Below are 18,563 nucleotides of genomic sequence, written 5' to 3'. Positions count from 1 at the left end.
CAACTCATTAAATGCTAACTATATAGCATTTACTATGGGCCGGACACTGATACGAGGGCTCAAAAATATCAAGTCATTTCCTCAAAACAACTTTGTTAATGGGGATTATTATTGTACCCATTTTACAGATGAGAAAACAGAGGCACAGAGCCGTTTGGTACCTTGTCCAAGGTTACACAGTCAGGGAGTTAATGAGGTGGGATTTTTTTCAACCCTATTTTCTGACTGTATTGGTCTCTCTAATATTAAACAGATATAGAAAACTCGTAAACTCATTTCCTAAAGAAACTGAATGGTTCAGAAAAAAAAAAAGAAACGAAACATTATTGACTACAATTTAGACACGTCAGCCACATTTTCAGAGCTTATCTCCGTTAACTGTTCTTACTTGTTTCCTCCATTTTCCCCCCTCTGGATAGGCCTTTGAAAATTAAATTCAAGGTTAAATCAAGAGCGAGATAAGACTGTTGAAGACGAGGACTCTGGTTGCCTAACCAGTATCGTCCTTATCACCTTCTTTATTTTGCTGGAGACTGAAATGCGCCTACTTAAAAAACTACATTTCCCAGCCTCCCTGGTAGTTAGAGGTGTGGCCAATATGATGTAAGCCGAAGTCATTATGTGGGGTTATGAGGAAAGCACCTTTTTAAAACGCAGACAATGCAGTCAGAAAGAAAGAACTATAGACAGTCCTTAAACATGTGAAAAGATACTGAACTGAGGTTTGAAACTAGGCAGCCTGACTGGAGTCTGCCCTGTTACCTTCCCTACTCCTGTGTAAGCTCATTTAGAGGATGAAATAGAGATAACATGGATAAACTTCTTCACACAGCGTTCAGGCCCTGTTAGCTGCTCTTATCATGAGCACCTGCAGTATACAAGGCACTAAAATACTAATATACTTTCTCTACCTTCTCTCATTTAAGCACCACTACAATCTTACAAATAAGTTCCTCATTTTATAGCTGAGAAGACTGAGGATCAGAGAAATTAAATGACTTGTCCTGGGATTGCAGAGTAAATGGCAGAGCTAAGACTCAGACTCGGGTCAACATGACTGCTGCCTTTCACGTTGGGAGCAGAGAGGAGGGGAGGAAAGGGGAGGAAGAGGGAGGAATAAGAGGGGAGGTCCCTCTGGTGCTGAGGGCCAGTCATTTTCCTCTGTAGCTGTGGCTTACCCTGGAACAGAGAATGAGGAAGGGAAGAGTCCTTCGCCATGAGCTGGTAAAGGTCAGGCCCTAGTTTTACTGGAATCTGGACACTCTCTTCTACATTTCTTTCTTTCCTTATCAGGTTCTTCCTGTTCAGAGTAAAATAGTTTGAGGCTGCATGGGCTTGTCTGAGAGATAAATAATGAGGGGAGAAAGAAAATTGTGGTTTAGAGAAATGGCTTGCACCATTTTTTTACAGTGAGCCTCAAGAGAGACTTTTATTTCATGACTCAGCACAGGCATGCACATGCCAAATTGAACTGAAACTTTCTCACGATACTTTCTGATCCTGATTTTGTGCAGTGCACACCGTACTATATCGTTGTTCCCCTTTATCATTTTTCCTCCCCAAATGCTTATCATGACCCATTAAGCCGATTTCATAATCCACTTATGAGTATCAACCCAAGTTGGAAAAATCTTGGTTAAGAGCAGTATTTCTCAACTTCTTTATTTTTTTAATAAATTTATTTTATTTATTTATTTTTGGCTGCGTTGGGTCTTCGTTGCTGCGCTCGGGCTTTCTCTAGTTGCGGCGAGCGGGTGCTACTCTCCTTTGCGGTGCACGGGCTTCTCATTGCGGTGGCTTCTCTAATTGCGGAGCACGGGTTCTAGGCAGACGGGCTTCAGTAGTTGTGGCACGTGGGCTTTAGAGCGCAGGCTCAGTAGTTGTGGCGCACGGGCTTAGTTGCTCCGCGGCATGTGGGATCTTCCCGGACCAGGGCTCGAACCCGTGTCCCCTGCATTGGCAGGCGGATTCTTAACCACTACGCCACCAGGGAAGTCCCTCAACTTCTTTTTAACTATTGCTCCCCCAGCCTTTCTTAGACATTTTGTTTCCTAATCACCATTTCTCATGAACTTATATACTATATGTCTGTGCTTTGTATATCTAAAAGATATTTTTCACCCGCCAAGAACCAATTTCTGCCCTCCTGGGGGGTGCTATTACCCCTGTTGAGAATGCACGGGAGACATCATACCAACTCATTTTCTGAGCCACCTTTACACACAGCATCCCAACATCCAATGAAATAGTATTAGTCCCATTCTGCAATGAATAAGCTGAGGCTGAGAGGTTATATTAATTACTGAAGACTGAAATGGCTGGTAAATGGATTGGAAATCCAGAGACCTACCAGATCCTAGCTCAGCTGCTTAATTATCTTCTCCAAAGTTTCGTTCCCTCACATGGAAAATGGCGGAATTGGTCCAAAGAAGTGTTCTCTAAACCTCAGGGTTTTTCTCCCCCCTATTTGAGCTGATAATAGGAGACATTTTTACAGCATATACTAGGTGTCAGGCACCAATCTACCCTTTTCACATACATTAATTAATGTAATCCTCACAATAACCCAAGAGGGAGATGCTATTATTACTTTCTCTTTCCGGTTGAGGGAATCGAGGCACAGAGAGGTTGTGTGACTTGCCCAAGGTCATACGGGTAGTAAGTGGCAGAGCTGGGATTTGAACCTAATAGTATGAGTTCCAGAGTACGTGCTTTTAACTATGTACGTTAAAAGGAAACTTTTTATCAGTACGGAAAATAGAAAACCAGTATCATTTGTTGTAAATAGAAGGTAACAAAAAATAAAATGAAAAAAACTTGTTCTTACATTCTCACTAGATATTAGCATGTGCTCGGAATTCTGAGCTGGAGGCCGCCCTCTCTCTCTTTGTTAAAGACAAGACAAGAGAAGCATGGATAGAGAGGTGTCAAAGGGCTTCTGGCAGCGCAATGAGACTTTGTCCTGGAATAATCAGAAGCGTTGAAAGGGAATTGGAAAGAGACTGGCTTTCAGGGCTCTGTGTGTGTGTGTGTGTGTGTGTGTGTGTGTGTGTGTGTGTGTGTGTGTGTGTGTGTGTGTCTGTGCGCGTGCGCGCGCAGCGCTTTCTTGCTAATGGCTGTACCACCTAAAATAAACCCAAGATGGGATGCATTCCACACACCGTGGTCCCTTGTCTGGGCGTTCTAGGAGTGTCTGAACATCCCGCGGAGGAAGGGAGATGCCAGCCAGTTCTGGCGTGTGGGTGCAGCCCCTGGCTACACGCGCCTCTGGAAGGCAGCCGGCAGCGCCCGCGTGGAGATGGGCAGCGTGGGGTGGTGCTGCCCCAGTGCCCGTCCAAGCTCCCACGACTTCGGCCGCTGCTTTCCCGCTCCAGCCTGGCTTCCCAGGTGGGTCTCTCACCCCCAAGTGGACCTCACAGACCTGTCACACAATTCACCCCGGGCCTAGAGTTTACCTTTCCTGCTCCTTCAGCCTCCGTTAGGTCCAAATGCTATCTTGCGCATCCTCTTTACCTGTGTGCCGTGCCGCCGCGGCCCTGCGGAGGTGTGCAGGTGTGATATCATCGAAGCCTGTGAATAAGTAAACGATAAACAGCCAGAAGTGGCCTGTTTCCCACATGATACCCAGGGAAGGGTCCAATTCCCCCTCCCCGCGCTCTGGGGTGTGTCCTGGACAGTGCGCCAGGTCATTTATTATTTAGTCTTAGGTTCCAGGCAAGTTCAGTCGCACCCGTCATCTCTACAATAGAAAAGGGCGAGGGGGCACAACAGGTGAGTTGGAGTGAGAAAACTAAGCGTCCAGACCCTTTTTCTCCCATACGTTGTCTGTGTGACCTTGATCAAGTGTCAGAACCTCTCTGAGCTTCAGCTGAATACACACAAAGTCCCATTGCCTGGACTTAAATCTTAGTTCCGTTACTCATTAGCCAGAAGAATTTGTGCGAGTAATTTAGCTCCTCTGAGCCTCAGGCTTCTTATCTATAAAATAGGGACAAAAGCAGTACCTCTACATAGGACTGTGGGATGACTGAATGAGATGTATGTGAACACAGTTCCTATGTGGCACATTGTAAATATTCATTGTGACTGTCATTAATAGTTCTTGTTGTCCTATATTTTATTTTTTAAAAGTATTTATTTATTTATTTGTCTGCACTGGGTCTTAGTTGCAGCTCGTGGGATCTTCATTGTGGCATGTGGTCTCTTTAGCTGCAGCATGCAGGATCTTTAGTTGCGGCATGCGAACTCTTAGTTGTGGCATATGGGATCTAGTTCCCTGACCAGGGATCAAACCCGGACCCCCTGCATTGGGAGTGTGGAGTCAGCCACTGGACCACCAGGGACGTCCCATGTTGTTCTATTTTTTAATGACCCCCGTTCTGTGCCAACTGCTCTACATACATTTCCTCTAATCATCACAATGAGCCCTGCCAGTCTCTTATGTAATCCCTACTTTCCAGGTGAAGACTTAGGTTCAGGGAGGTCAGCCGACTTGCCCAAGGTCACACAGACACACGGTGGCAGAACTAGAATTCAAACCTAGATCTTGCCTGGTTCTAAAATTCCTTTTCAATGAGGTCCTAATTCATTTCTATCTGTAAAGTGAAAATGATGGTTTCTGCCACTGAGGTCTACTGTTAGGATGAAATAAGATAAAGTCTGTGCACTGATGAGAGAAATTAAAGATGATACAAACAGATGGAGAGATATACCATGTTCTTGGATTGGAAGAATCAACATTGTTAAAATGACTATACTACCCAAAGCAATCTACAGATTCAATGCAATCCTTATCAAACTACCAATGGCATTTTTCACAGAACTAGAACAAAAAATTTCACAATTTGTATGGAAACACAAAAGACCCCGAATAGCCAAAGAAATCTTGAGAAAGAAAAACGGAGCTGGAGGAATCAGGCTCCCTGACTTCAGACTATACTACAAAGCTACAGTAATCAATACAGTATGGTACTGGCAAAAAAGCAGAAATATAGATCAATGGAACAGGATAGAAAGCCCAGAGATAAACCTATGCACATATGGTCACCTTATCTTTGATAAAGGAGGCAAGAATATACAGTGGAGAAAAGACACCCTCTTCAATAAGTGGTGCTGGGAAAACTGGACAGCTACATGTAAAAGAATGAAATTAGAACACTCCCTAACACCATACACAAAAATAAATTCAAAATGGATTAAAGACCTAAATGTAAGGCCAGACACTATAAAACTCTTAGAGGAAAACATAGGCAGAACACTCTATGACATAAATCACAGCAAGGCCCTTTTTGACCCACCTCCTAGAGAAATGGAAATAAAAGCAAAAATAAACAAATGGGACCTAATGAAACTTAAAAGCTTTTGCACAGCAAAAGAAACCATAAGACGAAAAGACAACCCTCGGAATGGGAGAAAATATTTGCAAACGAATCAATGGACAAAGGATTAATCTCCAAAATATACAAGCAGTTCATGCAGCTCAATATCAAAAAAACAAACAACCCAATCCAAAAATGGGCAGAAGACCTAAATAGACATTTCTCCAAAGAAGATATACAGATGGCCAACAAACACATGAAAGGATGCTCAACATCACTAATCATTAGAGAAATGCAAATCAAAACTACAATGAGGTATCACCTCACACTAGTCAGAATGGCCATCATCAAAAAATCTACAAACAATAAATGCTGGAGAGGGTGTGGAGAAAAGGGAACCCTCTTGCACTGTTGGTGGGAATGTGAATTGATACAGCCACTATGGAGAACAGTATGGAGGTTCCTTAAAAAACTAAAAATAGAACTACCATAAGACCCAGCAATCCCACTACTGGGCATGTACCCTGAGAAAACCATAATTCAAAAAGAGTCATGTACCACAATGCTCATTGAAGCAGTATTTACAGTAGCCAGGACAAGGAAGCAACCTAAGTGTCCATCGACAGATGAATGGATAAAGAAGATGTGGCACATATATACAACGGAATATTACTCAGCCATAAAAAGAAACAAAACTGAGTTATTTGTAGTGAGGTGGATGGACCTAGAGTCTGTCATACAGAGTGAAGTAAATCAGAAAGAGAAAAACAAATACCGTATGCTAACACGTATATATGGAATCCAAAAAAAAAAAAAAAAAGGTTCTGAAGAACCTAGGGGAAGGACAGGAATAAAGACGCAGACGTAGAGAATGGACTTGAGGACACAGGGAGGGGGAAGGGGAAGCTGGGACTAAGTGAGAGAGTGGCATGGACATATATACACTACCAAATGTAAAATAGATAGCTAGTGGAAAGCAGCTGCATGGGACAGGGAGATCAGCTCGGTGCTTTGTGACCAACTAGAGGGGTGGAATAGGGAGGGTGGGAGGCAGACGCAAGAGGGAGGAGATATGGGGATATATGTATATGTATAGCTAATTCACTTTGTTATAAAGCAGAAACTAACACAACATTGTAGAGCAATTATACTCCAATAAAGATGTTAAAAAAAAAAAAAAAGATAAAGTCGGTGAAGAGGCTTCTACTGATGCTCATCTCAGCTCAGCTTCTTATTCCCCCGGGGATAAGAAGTAATTATCTAAGCCTAGGCCTGTCATTTTCATAATAAGGAGGCTGGTGAACCCCTCATTGTCTCTGGGAGGCAATATTATCTGATGTCCATGGAAGGGGGTTGAAAGTATCGGATCAAAATCAGAACTGCCAGGTTGCCTTCCCACATCCAAGCCCAGGTCTGCAGAGGTGTCTTTCATCTTCTTGGTTTTCTCTGCGTCTCAGGCCTCCCACCCACCCCATGACGATTAGGACATCATCTTTTACTCTCTTTCCCAGGGGCAGTGTAAAACTACAGGTGAGAATATCTGACATCGCCAGCTTTGAACTTTAGAAAAAGGGAGATCTTATGGCTATTCAGCTATTGTGAAGTCAGTTTCTCCCTGCCTCCAACAAATGGTGTGATGTGGGTAGAAGTGGGGCCCTGGCAAAGTGGGGCGCATACATCACCCCTCCTACTGGCTTGCCTTGCAGTGAGCAGACCTGGTGCCCTGTCCACCCTCCTGCATAATGTATGCACCCGTGGCAGGAACAGAATACCACCCGTGGTGAGTCTGGCCACTGCAGGCCCTGGACGTGTCCAGAGGTCTTGCCAAGGCTGATGTCTCTCCGTTGGCAGGAGCTGAAGAGAGGGAGGGGCCATGTGTCACTTGAAGCCTTTCCTGGGGCTGAGGTGGGAACTGGTGTCATCTTGGGTCTCAGGATTCTGCGACGATAGGGGCAGACAACAGGACAGCCCTAAGCAGGCAGTCTGACCCAGACTTAGACTCAACAGAGGTGTCACTGGGGACAGCTAGACTCCTGTTTTCTGGGCTTGAAGCCCCCTCTGAGAGGGCTGGGGTGGCAGAGAATGTGGCTGGGACCCTCTCAGTGTGGCTGAAGGGGAGAGGAGAGATTTGGGAACCAGGGACACAGACCTTGGCAGTTTCTGTGGCTGCCTCATGGTGCAGAAAATCCCTGGGGAAGCAGCTGTGGCGAGGTACATCGGGGTGGAGAATGTGGACAGAAGCAGGTGTACAGTGTTGCTTTCAGGGGAACATGCCAGAATGCAGAAGTCATGGATGAAGTCTGAGGCATCTGTGGGGGAGGTGTGCTTACTTGAGTGTGCATGTGTGTGCGTGCGTGTGCACAATCGTGTGTACAAGCATGGGTGTGGAGAACCAAACAGGTCAGGAATGAAAGTGGGAGGTCGGAGTGCCTTAAGAGCCAAGGGAACCAGGGCATCTGGATAACATTACTTCATTGGTTGGATTCTATTCATTCATAGAATCAGTAAGTACTCAGTGGAGGCCCCCTCAAGGCCAGGCTAACTGCTAGGGCTTGGGATATGGAGACGATTTAGACCCAGGCACTTGTGGTCTAATTGGGGAGCCAGGCAGTGAAATGGAGAATTTAACTACCTTGTGAGAAGTGCTAGAACAGCTGTATGTATATGGTGCCCAAAGCAGTCACCTCTGCCTAAGGCAGGCAGGAATACCACCCTGAGGCAAAACTGAGCAGTGGCTCAAAGGATGAGGAAGGTGTTAGTTGGGGAGGAGGCAGTGGGGAGAGATAGGGGAAGGGTGTTCTACGCAGAGGGAACAGCAGCTGTGAAACCCTATGCACTAGTTCAGGAACCTTGAACAGATCCTACGGTGGAAACTTGAATGAGCTGATGGGGCACAAAAGGATCTTATCTGTTTACATATTATCTGATCCTCTTCCCCCAGTGGAATATAAGCAACACGAGGGCAGGAAATTTGTCTGCCTTAGTCTCTGCTAGAGTCCCAGAGCCTAGAGCAATGCTTGACACGCTGTGGGATACATTGTGAATGAATAAACCAAAGATAGGCCCAGGGTGGATGGTGTGGACAGTCAACTAAAGCATTTGGGCTTTATCCTGGAGTCAGCGGGGAGCCCTTTGCGGGGGGTGAAAAATTGAAAGGGCACGAGATCTGGGCTTCCCTGGTGGCGCAGTAGTTAAGAATCCGCCTGCCCATCCTTCTCAAACTCTTCCAAAAAATTGCAGAGGAAGGAACACTCCCAAACTCATTCTATGGGGCCACCATCACCCTGATACCAAAACCAGACAAAGATACTACAAAAAAAGAAAATTACAGACCAATATCACTGATGAATATAGATGCAAAAATCCTCAACAAAATACTAGCAAACAGAATCCAACAACACATTAAAAGGATCATACACCATGATCAAGTGGGATTTATCCCAGGGATGCAAGGATTCTTCAATATACGCAAATCAATCAATGTAACACACCATATTAACAAATTGAAGGAGAAAAACCATATGATCATTTCAATAGATGCAGAAAAAGCTTTTGACAAAATTCAACACCCATTTATGATAAAAACTCTTCAGAAAGTGGGCATAGAGGGAAGCTACCTCAACATAATAAAGGCCATATACGACAAACCCACAGCAAACATCATTCTCAATGGTGAAAAACTGAAAGCATTTCCTCTAAGATCAGGAACGAGACGAGGATGTCCACTCTCACCACTATTATTCAACATAGTTTTGGAAGTCCTAGCCACGGCAATCAGAGAAGAAAAAGAAATAAAAGGAATACAAATTGGAAAAGAAGAAGTAAAACTGTCACTGTTTGCAGATGACATGATACTATACATAGAGAATCCTAAAAATGCCACCAGAAAACTACTAGTGCTAATCAATGAATTTGGTAAAGTTGCAGGATACAAAATTAATGCACAGAAATCTCTTGCATTCCTATACACTAACAACAAAAGATCGGAAAGAGAAATAAAGGAAACACTCCCATTTACCATTGCAACAAAAAAGAATAAAATACCTAGGAATAAACCTACCTAGGGAGACAAAAGAACTGTATGCAGAAAACTGTAAGACACTGATGAAAGAAATTAAAGATGATACCAACAGATGGAGAGATACACCATGTTCTTAGATTGGAAGAATTAATATTGTGAAAATGACTATACTACCCAAAGCAATCTACAGATTCAATGCAATCCCTATCAAATTACCAATGGCATTTTTTACGGAACTAGAACAAAAAAATCTTAAAATTTGTATGGAGACACAAAAGACCCCAAATAGCCAAAGCAGTCTTGATGGAAAAAAACGGAGCTGGAGGAAACAGACTCCCTGACTTCAGACTATACTACAAAGCTACAGTAATCAAGACAATATGGTACTGGCACAAAAACAGAAACATAGATCAATGGAACAAGATAGAAAGCCCAGAGATAAACCCACGCGCCTATGGTCAACTAATCTATGACAAAGGAGGCAAGGATATACAATGGAGAAAAGACAGCCTCTTCAATAAGTGGTGCTGGGAAAACTGGACAGCTACATGTAAAAGAATGAAATGAGAACATTCCCTAACACCATACACAAAAATAAACTCAAAATGGATTTGAGACCTAAATGTAAGACCAGACACTATAAAATTCTTAGAGGAAAACATAGGAAGAACACTCTTTGACATAAATCGCAGCAAGATCTTTTTTGATCCACCTCCTAGAGTAATGGAAATAAAAACAAAAATAAACAAATGGGACCTAATGAAACTTAAAAGCTTTTGCATAGCAAAGGAAACCATAAACAAGACGAAAAGACAACCCTCAGAATGGGAGAAAATATTTGCAAACGAATCAATGGACAAAGGATTAATCTCCAAAATATATAAACAGCTCATGCAGCTCAATAGTAAAGAAACAAACAACCCAATCCAAAAATGGGCAGAAGACCTAAATAGACATTTCTCCAAAGAAGACATACAGATGGCCAAGAAGCACATGAAAAGCTGCTCAACATCACTAATTATCAGAGAAATGCAAATCAAAACTACAATGAGGTATCACCTCACACCAGTTAGAATGGGCATCATCAGAAAATCTACAAACAACAAATGCTGGAGAGGGTGTGGAGAAGAGGGAACCCTCTTGCACTGTTGGTGGGAATGTAAATTGATACAGCCACTATGGAGAACAGTATGGAGGTTCCTTAAAAAACTAAAAATAGAATTACCATATGATCCAGCAATCCCACTACTGGGCATATAACCAGAGAAAACCATAATTCAAAAAGAAAGACACATGCACCCCAATGTTCATTGCAGCACTATTTACAATAGCCAGGTCATGGAAGCAGCCTAAATGCCCATCGACAGATGAATGGATAAAGATGTGGTACATATATACAATGGAATATTACTCAGCCATAGAAAGGAACGAAATTGAGTCATTTGTTGAGACGTGGATGGATCTAGAGACTGTCATACAGAGTGAAGTAAGTCAGAAAGAGAAAAACAAATATCGTATATTAACGCATGTATGTGGAACCTAGAAAAATGGTACAGATGAACCGGTTTGCAGGGCAGAAGTTGAGACACAGATGTAGAGAACAAACGTATGGACACCAAGGGGGGAAAGCCGTGGGGGTGGAGTGGGGATGGTGGTGTGCTGAATTGGGCGATTGGGATTGACATGTATACACTGATGTGTATAAAATTGATGACTGATAAGAACCTGCTGTATAAAAAAAATAATAAAATAAAATTCAAAAAAATAATAATAATCCGCCTGCCAATGCAGGGGACATGGGTTCGAGCTCTGGTACGGGAAGAACCCACATGCCGCGGAGCAACTAAGCCCGTGCACCACAGCTACTGAGCCTGCGCTCTAGAGCCCACGAGCCACAACTACTGAGCCTGTGTGCCACAACTACTGAAGCCCGCATGCCTAGAGCCCGTGCTCGCAACAAGAGAAGCCACCGCAATGAGAAGCCCGCGCAGCGCAACGAAGAGTAGCCCCTGCTCACTGCAACCAGAGGAAGCCCACGCGCAGCAACGAAGACCCAATGCAGCCAAAAACAAATAAATAAAATAAATAAATTTATTTTTAAAAAAAGAAAAGAAAAGGCACAAGATCTGACGTGGGTGGGAGGAAATCACTTTGATAATGATGTGAAGGTTGAAGAGACCAGATGATGGCTCTTAAATTTGGGCACTGTCAATAAAAATGAGTGGGGGGTCAGGTTGAAAAATTATTGAGGATAATTCTATACAATTAAGAAGTGGCTCTGAGTTTTACAATATCCCTGGGAGGCAGGCGTTTTCCCGTTTTACAGAGGGGAAAATGGACTCAGTGAGGCGCAGTGACTTGGCCGAAGTCACACAGCCAGTTGGCGGTGTAGCCCGGGGGTTCAGTCTTGCTTCTGCAGCGCCGCAGGACCCAGCACACGATGAGGATCCGAGCCAGGCGGGTAGCGGCGGGAACTCTCGCCATTTCTACTCGGTAACTGCCGGAAAACCTAGCGGACAGGGACTGAAAACAAGAGCGGGCGTCCACAGACGGGAAAAGGGAAGCGAGGCGCGTAGAAGAGTTTTGGGTCTGGGCAGCCGCCGTAGTAGCGGCGCTCTGATCCCCTTGACAACGGCGAGAAACAGCGGGAGGCTTCTGGGCGGTGCAGCAGCTGCGGCCGATTGGAGCAAACAAGGCGCGGAATCCGTAAACTGCCCGCGGCCCCGAGGGCGCAGGTGATGGGGATAGGTCGATGGAGGGAGCCCGTTTGGGGACAACGGTAGGGTGTGGCCAGGGTCGGGCTGGGGGCTTCGAACGAGGCGCTGCCCCGAATCCCCGAACCCCCATCCTCGCTGTCCGGACCAGGGACCGTCGTTGGGCCTCAGTTTCCCCAAGCGGGAAATGGGAGGAGGAGAATGGGCATCCCAGCCCAATGGCCCCTCTCAGTGTCTGAGGCCCAGGACTTTCTCTCCTCTGCAGCTCCTGGACTGACCGGCGCTGTCCTGCCCAATGGACGTGAGTCCTACCCCTCTCTGGAGCGGCCCCCTCAGCGCCCTCCACTCACCCTGACTTTGCCTGCCTTGGAGCCTGGACTGGAGAGGGGACTCTTTACCCAACATAGACCCTTCCAGCTCAGGACAAGAGCTGTGAGACAGAAAGAGAGTTGCAGGGACGGCCTTCCCATGGAAGGGCACATCCCACTCTGGCAAGATGAGGAGCTAGCCAAGCAACAGAGAAGAAAAGGCATCCCAGGCAGAAGGAACAGCATGGGCAGAGACGTGGGCGTGAGAGAGAGGCCAGGGCATTTGGGGAACTGCTAGGACTTCAGTATGGCTGGAGTGTAATGGGGGAGAGGGAGAGGTAGGCAGGGCCAGATTGAGGCCTTTGTCGCTGAGATAAGAAGTTTGGACTGAGTCGGTGGGAGCCATTGATGGACCGCAAGGGAGGGAAGGATATGCAGGACAGCTGGTGTGGAAAGGGGCACAACTGCAGGTTGCAAGACAGTTAGAGGCCAGTACTGTGGGCTGAGGGATGGTAAAGTAACGCAGTGGAAGCAGAGACAATAGATCTGTTTGGAGAGGCATTCTGAAAGCAAAAGCAATAAATCTTGGAAAAGTCTAGAACGACCAACAGGTCCTCGATGGTGCTGAAATGGGGATGACAAGAGAAAAGGCAGGTTTGGGGACAAGACAGTGTAGTCCTATTGACTCTCTCCCCACCACCTGGTGGCTGTTCCTCCCCTTTTCCCAGCCACCGCCCGTGTCCCTCCTGGTATTTCTGTGTCCCTGCAGCCCCTCCACATCTCCTCATCACCCCTTCCTCCTGTGCTGTCCAGGCCTCCTCTAGCCCGTGGAATCCAACCCCGGCTCCTGTCAGCAGCCCCTCCCTGCTGCTCCCCATCCCTGCCATTGTCGTCCTCGCTGTGGGCATCTATTTGTTGCTGCTGGGCCTAGTGCTGCTGACGAGGCACTGCCTGCTGGTGAGGGGCCTGGTGGGGGCTGAAGGGTGGGCCTGGGGGAGGAGGAACCTGGTCAATTTTTCCCCTCATTCGTAGGCCCTTACCCTGAGACACCTTTGCCATTTAGTCCCTGCATCTGTCCCTTTCGTGGGACTAGGAGATCCTCTTCTCGTCCTCAGCTGAACCTTCTCCTGCCCCTCTCCCCAAAACTGAGTCTTGGCTGTCCCTCCCTACCTGCCGCCTGGCCCAGATCTTGAGCCCTGCCTTCTCTTAGGCCCAGGGCTGCTGCACAGACTGCAGCTCCCCCTGCAGGAAGCAAGGCGCCTCCAGGCCCCAAGACTGTTGCTGGACCTGTGCAGAAGCCTGTGACTTCCCTCTGCCCAGCCCAGCCCACTACCTGGATGCCTGCTGCCCCCAGCCCGCTGAATCTGTGAGTTCTCTTCCTGGCCCCTGGCCCCTGAGTTCTGATCTCGGTACTCTCTGTGCATTCATTTTTTGGTTCAACAAAATTTATTACTGAGTACCTATTCTAGGCCAGGCACAGTTCCAGGTACTGGGTCAGGTGGAGACAGCCAAAAGCAACATATCAGATATTTTCTGGTAATGAAAGCTACTTGGAGAAAGGAAAATAGGGCAGCAGTTGGAGAAAGGTAATGTGTGTAACATGTAGGGCACATTTCTACTTCTGAAAGTGGTAGTTAAAAGAAAAGACAGCCCTTCACAGAGCTCCTTCTGTTTGCAGAGTAAATACGATGTTCTAGATACTGTGCTACTTTATTAACAACCCCGAGAGCTGGATATTTTAAAAAACCTATCTATATGTATTTTTTTAAATTACAAAGTGTGCATGTAGAACTACATAGAAAGTACAAGTCACTTTATAAACTAGCTCTCTAACCAAGGTTGCTACATTGGTGTGTGTCCCTCATATACTAATACACATACAGTACTATCACTGTTGTATTTTACTATTGGTAAAAATGTAGTCATACCACATATACCACACAGACTATTTCCTCACATCTGCCACTTGCCCTTTTTAACATGACATCACACCTTGGCTACCTATCCATGTTTTTATCCTCCTTTTGCAGGGGAATAAATTGGCCCAGGGAAATTTAGTCACTTTTCCAGCATTCCACAGTAGAGTCTTGCACAGCAAATTGCTCCATCATTTGTTGAAACAGAACCCTCAGGGAGAAGCCTGGCTCACAGAGGACAGGCCATTTTTGCATTTGTGGCTTTAAAGATGTTAAGTGTAATTGACCACCTTCCTAGGCTCTGATTATTTTGGGCTCAGACATGTAGACAGAAAAGCTCCTGCCCTTGAAGTGGGGACCTTCCCTGGGGAGGGAAAAGTGAGGGGAAAAGACCAAGCAAATTCATAACTCGGGCAGACTGCAGTTGCAAATCCCTGCAAGATGTTTTGAGTTTCAAAATAAATTATGGGCCAAGGAGTTCTCCTCTTTCAGATAATCTGCATCTGGTTTCCCAGGGGTAGCCCGGGGACGGGGCCCAGGGCTGGGGCTAGGGGGGACAAAGGGGAAAAAGGAGAAGACCCTGGGTCCTCAAACCTCCTATAAGAAATGCTCAATTGCACAATGATTTCTGGCCCCCTGTCCTGGGACACCACTCCCTTCGCCTTGTGTCCGCGGGGAGGGAAGAGTCAGAGGCCTCTCTTCCTCCTTGAGAGTGAGGTGCGCTGTCAGGAGGGACTGGCCCCTCCCACTGCCCCCTCCAGGGCTGCAGGGCGTCCAAGCTGGAGACCTCAGGTCCTGATCCTACCCGGCTTCTGCCGGAGCCAGGAAGGATTCTAGAATGACGAATGGTCATTCTCTCCTTGAGCTATCTTTCCGCAAACCACAGTAAGGCCTCTGTGTTCTTCAGTTTCCTTACAGTAACAATAGCCACGACAAATATTCCAAAGCTCTTGGCTCCTTCACAGCTGTAGAAACTGAGGCTTACAGACGCCTAAAGCCTGGGTGGAGACACAAACCCAGGCTTCTCTTTCTCTCAGGGAGAAACCTGCCTATGTTACTTCTTTCACAGGTATGTCGTGAGGACCTAATTCATTCATTCATTTATTTATTCACTTACGGAAGATTTATGGAGTCACTGTTGAGGCACTGTGCTGAGCCTTGGGGGTGCAGTGGAAACAAGGTAGACACGGCCACGGGGCTTACATTCCCACGAAGGACAGAGAGAAATAAGTAGGCAATGTGAGAAATTGCCTCACATTCTGAATCGAGGGTGAGAAATGATGCAATCCAGGGCAGTGGTTGGTTCTCAGCCCCTTGTGTGATCAGAAGCTGGGAGGAGGCGTAAATGGAAAGCCAGGCATCCAGGCCCCATGTCCAGTAGATCTGGAATGGGATCGGAATTTGCAAATCTTTAACAAGTTCTTACACGACTGACACATACCACCAGGGTTAAGAGCTACTGCTAAGGGAAAAGCGCTGTGACAGAAGAGCTCCCTTTTGCTGAGAGCTCCCTCCCTACCAGGCACCGGGCTTCGTGCCTTCCACTGATTCCCCACAGTGACCCTGTGAAGTAGGTGTTATATTTAAAATATATTTCAGAGATGAGGAAACTGAGGTGCAAATCATGAATTAGCCACACCTGGGCCTGAATTAGATTCAAACCCTGAGCTCCAAACAGTAACGGTGGCTGGCCTTCACAACCTCAAAGTGAAAGAAATCAGAGTGAAAAACTACGGGCCTAGAGAAGCATGGGGGTTAACAGTCATGTGGAGCCCTTGTTTAATGTACTTAAAAAGCAGATTCCTTCCAGAAGCCGCAAGGCTGCCTGTGAGAGTCGAGATATCCATTAGCTAGTTATTAACGACTAGAGCCAAACCCTTCCAGGGGGCAGAGCCAAGAAATGCTTTTAATACCCTCTTCTCTGAAGCGAGAGCAGTGGGACCTCTCTCAGCCCCCAATTCTGCGCACAGAATGACGGTGCGGTCCTCCAGAAACCCGCAGAGTTGACTTCAGCCCAGACTGGGACTCCCCAGAGACACCCCAAACCACACCCCCATCAAATACAAGGAAGCCACCTCGCTCTCTCCCCTCCACCATGATATACTTCTACCTCTTTCTAGAGAGACGATTCTTTTAGCAGGAACAGATGCCCTCCCCTCACCGGAGCCCCTGGTGATATCTGATCTCACCAGTCATCGGACACTGCACCCCGAAACCTCAGCTCTTCTAAAGGTCATTCCCCTATTCCTGGCTTGGCCCGGTGTCTGATTGAGCTGTGCAACTGTGACTGTCACTAACTCTGCCTCAGGCCTCAAGGAGCCAACCTTGTCACACATCCTGGGTGGGTCCTATTCCAGCCACTTGGCCTGACTCCAGTCCCTGCCTGCAGCGGTGACAGATCATCTGTGTCCCAGGGCAGAAGAGGAGTGGGTCGGAGTGGACCGGTTCTCCCTTCCTGTCTCTAAGGACTTGCTGTTCCTATTCCCCAAGAGGCAGACCTTCTGTCTCCCCTAGGAGCTGCCCTCTACTTTCTTCTTTGCCTAAAGAGGGAAAAATGATATGCTTTGATTGATTCATTCATTCAACATTCATCTGTATCTCAGACACCTGCTGAGCCTGAGTCCCCTGGTAGCTCAGTGGAGACAGGAGATGAACTGTCCCTGCCTTAGCAGACCCTGAAAGAAGCTGCTATTCATGGCCCCGGGAAGCAGTAGGTCAAGGGGGATCTCAGGACTGGAAGCAGGCAGGCCCAGACCCATCCCAGCCCCATTCCTTCGTTGTATTCCTTTGCACGATCACTCCCCTCTCTGAACCTCCGTTTCCTCTTCTGTAAAGAGGCCCTCTACTCAAGTTTCTGATAAATAAAAGAGATGTAACTCCTTTTAAACATTAAAAAATTAAATCTGCAAATTACCATTTTTAAGGAAAACTAGATTTTAAAAATCATTCATGAACATAGTCTGTGCCTGGCACAGAGTAGGTGCTCAGAAATAGAGGATGAATGAGATCCAGCTTGGTCTCAGGCCAAGGAAGAAATCCACAAAACCAACAAGTGGTTTTCATCATAGACTGTGTGTGTTCCCAGTCTAACGACTTTCAATTGCGTGATATAGGAGAACCATCTCTGAGCTGAACATTGTGACCTAAGCATGGGTCCAGTTGACCTCTGGTCCTCAGTCTCCTCATCCATAAGATGGGAAGAAAGAAAGGACCCCCCCACCCCACCCCACCCCACCGAATGATTTCTTCCAGCTCCTGAACCCAGTTGTTAGGAACATTGCCTCCTTGCTGATTTCTCAACAGCACAAAGAATTGACTTGTTCCCAAGAATGGTGGCTGGTACCCTCTGATCCACTGGGCAAATGGGACTTTCCAGGCCACTCTGTTCCCTTCTTCCCTGAGAAGGAGACAGCTTCAGGCTCTGGTCCCCCTTCCTCCTGCTCAACGCCCTCACCCCGTTCTCCTCTCCCTCAGGATTGGGCCCCTCACTGCCCTCGCTGCTGCCCGCTCTGTGACTGTGCCTGTGCGTGCCAGCTTCCTGACTGCCAGAGCCTCAACTGTCTCTGCTTTGAGATCAAGCTCCGATGACAAGACCCAGGGTCCCTGCCCTTTGGGGAGCGGCCAGCTCCCAGGGCCCACATGACCTGTTCCCTGAGGGGCCTCAGGACACCCTTCTCCAGGCTATTGGAACCACAGATGGCCTACCCAGCTCACCAGCCTGGGAACCAGCAGTGGAGAGCCTGGCTCCCTGCAGAGTGGGACTCAAGGAGCCCTCCGCCAGCTGGATGGCAGCCCCTTTGGAGGGCCAGAAGAGAGAGTGGCTGGTGCTCTGGCAGGTGCCCCTGCCCTCCTCTCCCCCTCCCCAAGTAAATGATCGTATTTGAAGGTGAGGGTGGGGGACACTGCTCACCACAGTGAGCATTATGGGACAAACTTGGGCCTTGAGTATCAGGGTGTAGGGGTACCCCAGGCACACCCTGTCCATGGACTCTTGGTTATTCTGAGGTGTGACTGTAGTGCCTGCATGTGCTCTCCCTCTAAAGAAACAGGCTCCAGAGAATCACAGCAGCCAGAGAGAGGCCCGGAGTCAGGGGAGCAGAGGAGGAGGCAGGGAAGGCCGTGGATCTAAGTCCCCTACCCTCCTTCCCTCCCCACAGATCCCTGTCCAAAGATTTCTCTTGACAACCTTTTGAGGGCCTCAGTCTGGATTTCCAAGGAAGAAATTTCCTCTGAAGTACTGGTGAGTGGGCAGGGGACCCTCCCCCCACCCCCAAAGAGGCAGGCCC

The 18,563-nt window shown here is 47.1% G+C and overlaps 2 protein-coding genes across 4 annotated transcripts in view; one reads left to right on the top strand and one right to left on the bottom strand.

Annotated features, from left to right (window-relative positions):
* TLCD3B (TLC domain containing 3B) overlaps window positions 1-13,541 on the bottom strand; it is a 25,008-nt gene extending 11,467 nt beyond the window's left edge. The window contains exons 1-2 of one of the 2 annotated variants that reach the window (XM_082430546.1): window positions 13,402-13,541; window positions 3,456-3,570 (exon numbers count right to left, since the gene is read on the bottom strand). The gene's annotated coding sequence lies outside the window, so the exon portion shown is untranslated. Of the gene's footprint in view, window positions 1-3,455; window positions 4,488-13,401 lie in introns of those variants that run through there. The other variant, XM_082430547.1, reaches the window with a different exon arrangement.
* Window positions 10,654-18,563, top strand: LOC309645452 (uncharacterized protein). 2 transcript variants are annotated; one of them, XM_082430549.1, is made up of 6 exons: window positions 10,654-12,074; window positions 12,319-12,354; window positions 13,175-13,318; window positions 13,572-13,727; window positions 17,752-18,143; window positions 18,435-18,563. In XM_082430549.1, the coding sequence occupies exons 2-5, from the start codon at window positions 12,349-12,351 to the stop codon at window positions 17,863-17,865; spliced, it is 420 nt and encodes a 139-aa protein (XP_082286675.1). In that variant the 5' UTR covers window positions 10,654-12,074; window positions 12,319-12,348; the 3' UTR covers window positions 17,866-18,143; window positions 18,435-18,563. The 2 variants fall into 2 exon arrangements, with proteins under 2 accessions (XP_082286675.1, XP_082286676.1); XM_082430550.1 differs by lacking the exon at window positions 17,752-18,143.

The sequence above is a fragment of the Balaenoptera physalus genome (assembly GCF_965194825.1).
Source record: "Balaenoptera physalus genome assembly, chromosome: 16".
In the NCBI taxonomy this organism is placed as follows: domain Eukaryota; kingdom Metazoa; phylum Chordata; class Mammalia; order Artiodactyla; family Balaenopteridae; genus Balaenoptera; species Balaenoptera physalus.
This window is presented reverse-complemented; position numbering and strand designations above follow the sequence as displayed.

What these genes read in the sequence shown, in the direction of transcription:
- LOC309645452 (XM_082430549.1), top strand. An exon ending in TGACGAGGCACTGCCTGCTG is followed by an intron (nt 13,319 to 13,571) that starts GTGAGGGGCCTG and finishes GCCTTCTCTTAG; the next exon opens with GCCCAGGGCTGCTGCACAGA. An exon ending in GCCCCCAGCCCGCTGAATCT is followed by an intron (nt 13,728 to 17,751) that starts GTGAGTTCTCTT and finishes CCTCTCCCTCAG; the next exon opens with GATTGGGCCCCTCACTGCCC.